Source organism: Uranotaenia lowii, chromosome 2 (genome assembly GCF_029784155.1).
Source record: "Uranotaenia lowii strain MFRU-FL chromosome 2, ASM2978415v1, whole genome shotgun sequence".
Taxonomy (NCBI): domain Eukaryota; kingdom Metazoa; phylum Arthropoda; class Insecta; order Diptera; family Culicidae; genus Uranotaenia; species Uranotaenia lowii.
In genome coordinates this window covers 359347593-359355400 of record NC_073692.1, presented here as the reverse complement: position 1 = coordinate 359355400, position 7808 = coordinate 359347593, and the positions used below count along the sequence as shown (strand labels likewise).

General features: G+C 39.6%; 1 protein-coding gene across 1 annotated transcript; it reads right to left on the bottom strand.

The window, feature by feature from the left end:
* Positions 1 to 653: 653 nt before the first annotated feature.
* On the bottom strand, positions 654 to 2611 carry LOC129743103 (uncharacterized). The gene is made up of 2 exons (XM_055735061.1): positions 2344 to 2611; positions 654 to 1852 (listed from the first exon to the last, which is right to left on the bottom strand). The coding sequence occupies exons 1-2, from the start codon at positions 2609 to 2611 to the stop codon at positions 654 to 656; spliced, it is 1467 nt and encodes a 488-aa protein (XP_055591036.1).
* Between the last annotated feature and the right edge of the window lie 5197 nt (positions 2612 to 7808).

Sequence of the window (7808 nt, the reverse complement as noted above, 5' to 3'; positions counted from 1 at the left end):
TAAACATTTTCAAATCCTTTATGTTTTCAAATATAAAAATGTTTTATAGGACACTCAAAGTGCCTAATAAAAATCAAATCTCAAAAGTTTAATGTTGTTATATAAGTTGGATATATAATGGGCGTGTAGATGTCCTAGAGACTAGTTGTAAAAAGGTTATTATTAAATGATTTTTAAACCAATAATAGATATTATACGACCTTTATAAACTAGCGTTCAAAAATTATAAAACCAATCTGAATTTTATGTGTTACTTGGGTAGCGTATGCCTCCTCGCTAGCGTCAACGAATTTATGAAGCTGAATCGGTTGGCAGTCTTCGGGAGCTCATTCTTTGAAGTAGGATCGAGGGATTCGCACGTCACCTAGGTGGCAGAACATATTAGTCCATCGTTTCCAATTGGTGAAGATGGGATCGTCAATCTGTTCATTCCACATGCAGCCAGACTTCCAAAGATTTTGGATGATGATCTTGCCGTGAATGACGAATGCCGCCAGCATACCCAGAGGGTCATAGAGACTCATAACCGTGCTTAGTATTTGTCTTTTCGTTGGACGGATCGTGCCGTCAAGAATTCCAGCATTTAATCTTGGGAGATTCATCGTAAAGGTGAACAGATAGCTTCGTGATAACCACTGAATACCCAGAATTGACTATGATTCTGTTAGGGTAGATATATTCAAATCTCTTGCTTCGGGGACGTTACCGCTGCCAATTTGTTCCAGAACGTAATTGGAATTCGACAAGAAATTGTGAATTTCAAAACCTCCTTGCTGATGCACAAACTTCACTTCTCGTACGAGCTGTATAACCTCTTCTGCGTTGTCATTACTATCCAGAAAATCGTCAACATAATGGCCATGCACTATAGCTTCGACGGCAGCTGGAAATTGTTGTTCATGCTCGAAGGCATTCAGATTCTTTACGAACTGAGCAGAACAAGGCGAACAAGCAGAACCAAAAGTAGCAGCATCCATAGTGTAGATGGTGGGTTTCTCAGATGGGTTGTTTCTCCAAAGGAACCGTAGTGCTGATCTATCTTCTTCTCTAATTTTAATCTGGTGAAACATCTCTTTCAGATCACCACAAATTGCTACAAGACGAGATCGAAATTGATAGAGGATTGCAGGCAACGACGCGAGAAGGTCAGGCCCCTTTAGCATCATCGAGTTGAAGGAAACATTATGGACCTGAACAGATGCATCCCAAATCAATCTCAGCTTTTCCGGCTTTTTGGGGTTTGTAGCAATATCAAGTGGCAAGTACCAGACTTTTCCCGGATCAGCAGAGGCGATTTCTTCGGTTGTTGTTTTGTGCGCATATCCTTTTAATATATAATCGGCTATGTTATTTCTGATCCGATCGACAAGCTTCGGGTCTTTATAGATTTTTCTTTCCAAGCAACGTAAACGTGCTTCAGCCATAGGGTAGCTATCTGGCAAGCTAATTTCGTCAGTTTTCCAGAGCAAGCCCGTCTCAAACCCTGTAGATATTCGACGAGTAGTGGATTCCAGTATTGAGCGTGCTCGCTGTTGCTCTTGAGACTCTAGCGTTGCGCTTGCTATGACTCCCAGGTTATCAACCATAATGAACTCTTCAACCATATCAAACATTGCGTGATCTTTACTATTCACATCACCGTGATGAACATGATGATAATTGCTGTTATGTCCTGCTAGATTACCACCGTATACGCACCATCCAAGCCTTGTTCTAGTAGCAGTTGAATGGTCTCGAGCTTCCTCCCGAACTTTCAAAGAGGTTCCCAGGTAAACATTTTCGAGGCCGATTAGAATTTGTGGACGAGCTGAGACGTAATCCTCAACAGGCAGACCCTTTAGATGACGAAATTCTTTGGAAAGTTGTTTAAAGTCGATTGATTGGACTGGGAGATCAAGATCTTCTACTGTTCGTGCATTTCTCAAAACGTATTTTCTCGGTTTTCCTCTTGCGGATATATCGACATCTAAAGTCCGCGAATTTTCTTCGATTCGAGTTATACTTCCCGTCCATTTAAGGTGCAATGGGTCTGAAATTCCTTCTAAGTTGAGGCTATCAACAAGACTTGCTTCTATCATGGTCACAGCAGATGCTTCATCTAGTAGATGGTTACTGGGACATTGCGGTAGATTATTGAGCACCCTGCTTTGTGATAGTTCTTGGGACTTGAATTGGTTGGGGAATTGTGGAGCAATGGGTGATGGCGAACACGACAGCCTTCGTGACCACACTCTTTAGGGCGTCGACATGGCCAAGGATTATGACTTTTCAGGCAGCATCTACATAGGTTGTATTGTCGCACGGTGTTCAGACGTTCATCTACAGACATTTCATCAAACTTACCGCAATGCTCCGTATCGTGGCCAGATTTTTCGCAGACGGGGCATACCTTCTCCCTGCGTTGGTTATTGTTTCTGTTATCGTTGTCACTATGATGGAAACTCGATTTCGATTTTGTTACAGTTCCTCGGGTTCTGTTGTCTTCCCATTTCGTTGGCTTTGAAACGCCCAGTGGGGCGTACATTACACCACTAGCCTTTCGCACCATTTCTGACGTAAAATCGTCCAAATTTGTTTCACCCGCTGCATCTTTATAATCGGCCCACTTCATTTTAGTGTCCGACGGGAGTTTCTCAACTAATTCCTGGAGGAGTGTAGGATTCGTAAGATGTGCCTCAAGTTTTGCAACCTTGATGTGGTCAAAGTAATCGCAAGACCATACGCGATCAGCGTGTCTAGTCTGCCTTCCTTGGGGGCTGGTGTATTTCGAATTTTCGACATGAGGGTCGTAATCAATACTTCCGGACGACCAAAGAACATCCGCAGAATCTCTATGACTCGGGAAACCAGTTCAAGCACTTGGAGCTTGCCGCGAACAGCTTCCAGGGCGTCTCCCTTTAAACAATGTTGTAGACGAATTAGGTTTTCGGCATTAGAAAACCCACACTTCTTGGTATGGTTCTCGAAACTGCTTATAAATACTGGCCAATCCTCAGGATTACCCGTGAAAGTTGGCAGATCTCTATGCAAAACCTGCCGTGCTGCTATTTGCGCATAAGTGAGGGTTCTGGTGCTCACTGTATTAACAGTTTCTTTGATTGGTTGACACTGTTTATCCTCGGTGGAAGGAACTAACACCGGATTTATGGTACTTTCATTCGTGAATCCTCGCCGATCATCAAGCTGAGCTTGGTTCATATTCCAGACTATTGGTGTACTATTTTCTCGGGGTAGTAGCAATGGGTTGTGCACTGAATCATTTGGGAAGAATGTTCCCTTGGGTCCAGCTGCAGTAAGTTTTTCACCAACGTATGGGTTCGTCAGTGGCTTTTTCGTTCCCACTGGATTCCGGTAGTCATTCAATCCATTCGCTAGGTCTAGATTTTCGAGTGCTGCTGGCTACACTTTTACGGCTACTCGTTTTTCTATTTGGGCATGGAGGATTTTATACTTCTCCGCCAAATACATCTCTTCCAACTTTTTTAGAGCTTCCTGCTGACGTCGCGTCGGTCAATTTCTAGCTGCGTTCGTTCCAGTGCCTGTTCCTCCTCACGACGCTTTCGATCTTCTTCGACCCGCTTACGCTCCAGCTCAGCCTCCTGCTTTTGATGAGCAAGCTCTTCATTAATTCGCTTCAACTCCAGCTGCTTCAGATCTTCCAGTCGCTGCAGTTTAAGAGCAGCCTTTGCTGCTGAGGTGCAGGCTCGAGAAACACGAGATTGGACGTCATCCTCCTTCTGAAAGTTGGTTGTTGTTGCTTCAGCTGTTGCATCGATGTCACATATGGGACACAGCCACTCACGATTAGCAACGGAATCTCCGACTTGAACGCAGTTAAAGTGGAACCATCGTTGGCACTTGTCACAGGCGACCATCCGATCGCTGCAGCTGCTCTTCGTTTTCCGAGGCATCTTCCTTAAATTCTTCAAATCTGGATACAAATTGAAAACAAATTCTTTTAGTCTTTCACGGGAGTGTTATGAGACTCGTGACTTTGTGATTTGTAGAAAGAAACACCCTCTTTTAACCAGTAGAATAGCTAAAAGCTAAAGAATATATTTTAATTGGAGGATTATAATAATAGAAAATGGAACTCACAATTTGGTGTTCTGAGCAATCCTACGGGAATAACAATTTTCGGGAAACAAACCTCGTTTATAGGAATCGACTATCTACCACGTTTTATAACCTTCTCCTACTTATGTTTGGTTCCGTTTTCGTTCTCTCCTATGACCGCACCGGGTTGCCAGTCGCCAGACGCAGTGACGTTTAGAGTCGCAGGGCTGAACGGTATACTTGCTGTGGATGTAACAACCTAGTATGCCGAATCGTGAAACAAATTGCTTTAATTTGATTTCAAATTCACCGAAATGCATCAACCAGGAAAGTCAATAAGAATCAGCGGTGATCAAAGCTCGTTAACAGCTTCAATAGTTGCAATTTCTTAAAAAATTAAATATCTAGAGCATGGTTTAATAAGAAAGCGCTCTGAGATCTGCTCAATTTTTAACGTAAATAAAAAAAAATCGGAAATACCTTTCCTGACTTCAACACCACGTGCTTCTCCATGCACGAGAACTGCAAAAAAAAATTACATATTCACACGAACGGGAAGCACCCGGTGCTTTATTTCAATGGATAAATAATCGCGTATTTAACGTGCAAGTAGTTGAACTTCCTTTCACAAGTTGCTTCTGGAGAAGCACCTTTTTGAGATTCCAGTCATCCATCCACCCAACGAGCTGCCATCCCCAGTCAGTCGGTAGCCAATCTGAGCAGGGGAAAACCCCTAAGGGTAGCAAATAATGCCGCCCCAATCTCGATTCGGTGATCTATGAAAGATAAGCCGCGGCCTCACGGTAATGTTCCACCAAGCCTCATTTCTCAATCGGGGCTCAGGGTCGGTCGCTCGCTGGTGACTTGCTTTCTTCAATCAGTAGAAGCATAAGCTGAAAGAAAACTGGTGGAGTTCAAAACATGAAGCGTCACGACGCACACAGGGGTAAATGCACCTAATATGCGATCAAAATTATTTGCGGACGAACGGTAAACGGTAGACATTTGATGTCTTCGCAACATTTTTATATTTTTAGATGATCTATCAAATTCTTGAAAGAAAAAAGTGATTTTTTCACCTGGATGGGAGATAAAAAAATTATTTCTTGAAAAAATTAGTTTAGAGACTTGATGTCTTCACAAAAGTTGTAGATCTTATTATTTTAAGAAACTTTGTTGAAGACACCATCAAGATCGCATGAAAAACATAAAAGTTACGAGCATTTTAAATATAACGAGCATTTTAACAACTAATTTTGAGTTTTTATTTAATATCTTTTTTAGTGTACGATTTACAAACTTGGTATGTTTGAAAAAGTTGTTCAAATTGTTAAAACACACTATTTTGTGGAACATTTCAACTACATATTTCAACTAAGAAAGGAGATATACTATAAAATATCCAAAATAATGCCTTTTTTCAGTAAGTTATAACTTAAGATTTCGGACGAGTTCGGATAATTTTTTGAGTGGGTTTTGTAGGTCAAGTTATTGGCTTTCCATTGATATATAAATTTAACATTGGTTTTGGATAGGTTTTCTGCAAACTAGCAATCAATAATGCACTTTTTCCTCTAGAAACACTTAAAATTCGAAGAAAAAAAACCCCAATTTTTCCTGTTTTTAGAGGAAAAATCTCATTTTTGATTGCTAGTTTGCAGAAAATCTATCCAAAACTAATGTTAAATTTATATATCAATGGAAAGCCAATAACTTGACCTAAAAAACCCACTCAAAAAATTATCCGAACTCTTAAGTTATAACTTACTGAAAAAAGGCATTATTTTGGATATTTTGTAGTATATCTCCTTTCTTAGTTGAAATATGTAGTTAAAATGTACCACAAAATTGTGTGTTTTAACAGTTTGAACAACTTTTTCAAACATACCAAGTTTGTAAATCGTACACTAAAAAAGATATTAAATAAAAACTCAAAATTAGTTGTTAAAATGCTCGTTATTTTTAAAATGCTCGTAACTTTTATGTTCTTCATGCGATCTTGATGGTGTCTTCAACAAAGTTGCTTAAAATAATAAGATCTACAACTTTTGTGAAGACATCAAGTCTCTAAACTAATTTTTTCAAGAATAGTTTTTTTATCTCCCTTCCAGGTGAAAAAATCAATTTTTTCTTTCAAGAATTTGATAGATCATCTAAAAATATAAAAATGTTGCGAAGACATCAAATGTCTACCGTTTACCGTTCGTCCGCAAATAATTTTGATCGCTTATTAGGTGCATTTACCCCTGTGTGCGACGTCTTAAGATGGAAGAAAAAAAAATCTAAGAAAGGAAGAAGTCTTCTGCTCGCTTCAGCTACCTTTTTTCTTTGCCCCGCTACCAAATACCTGCTAGCTATAATAGATCGATCGGTGTGATATATGGCTCGAATTCCTTCGAACTTTTGCCGCCTTTCGCTGCCAGCCACCTTGCAAATGTTCCTCGAGCTGCGAAATCATGAAGGCGAAACATGATTTATGCTGAAATTACATCGAAATTTTTCATTGTTCATGGCAATCAGTTACAGAGGAAAATGATGATTCCTAAATTTCCTGGGGCAGCGCGGTTTTACGGATTGTTGGATTTAAATATGAACGAAAGATTGCTCGATTTTATTAACACTTATAACAGAATTTGTTCCAAGGGAATATACAAATTTCCTTGGGTTATTGGAATATTCTTTCAAGATATGAGACTGATAAAGCCATATTTGCTTTATACGTTGCTTATTCATATATTTTTTATTTTATTTGTGATTTTTCAAAGGTCAATTTTATTTAAGAAACATCTATATAAATAAAAAGCAATTTCTCTATGTTTGTTTGTTTGTGCTCTATAGGCTCAGCCGCCTACAGCCAGCTAGAGAGCATAAATTTGGCATGGATGCTAATAAGGACCAGGAGTGATGAAGAATGTTTTCAGATTTTCAAATGACGCCTTTTCAAGGGGGTCGTCCATACAACAAAAATATTGTTTTAGCGATATTGGTGTTAATAAACATAGGATTGTGATGAAAATTAGCACATGAGTATTTTAAAGGACGAGCAATCGATTCCAGATATCAAATTAGGGGCAGGGGTCGGCCAAAGGGGTCGTCCATATAACACCACATTGAGTTAAAAATTTGGTACACGGGCGTTTTGAAAGACGGGGAACCGATCTCAGATATCATTTTTTTTTTTTGTAAGGGGCTAGCAGAAGGTGTCGTCCATACTACACAAATACTGTATTAGTTATACTAATGTCCATCGGAGTGAGATCGAAATTGGCACATTGAAGTTCGATTTTAAGTGTAAAATTTTGTGTAAGGGGTCAGCAAAAAGGGGCGTCGTTATTAACCCTTTCCTTCCCATGGTAGCACAGGTGATCCACAACTTTGCACAGCTCGCATTTAAACTGGGCGCTTTGGATCAACACCATTTTTTCACCGAATGTGTAGATATGAGTGAAGAAACATTGCACGAAATTTGAAGAAAATCGGTTCGCTAGGTTTTGCTTGACAGATCAAAAGCTGCAAAAAAGTCGAATTTTTTTCGAGTTTAAATCAAGTCGTCATTTGTTGTTCAATAACTTAACAAGTGTTTAAAATTTCTTTCAAATAAAAATACTGACGTGCAGAAGGTTGCTTATGCAAGCAGAATAAAATGATGGTTTACTTAGATTTCAACTAAAACATAAAAATTTTTGAGTAAGTAAAGTGGATCACTGGTGATACACTGGGAACAAAACGTACTTCTGTTCTTGTGAAGCTTC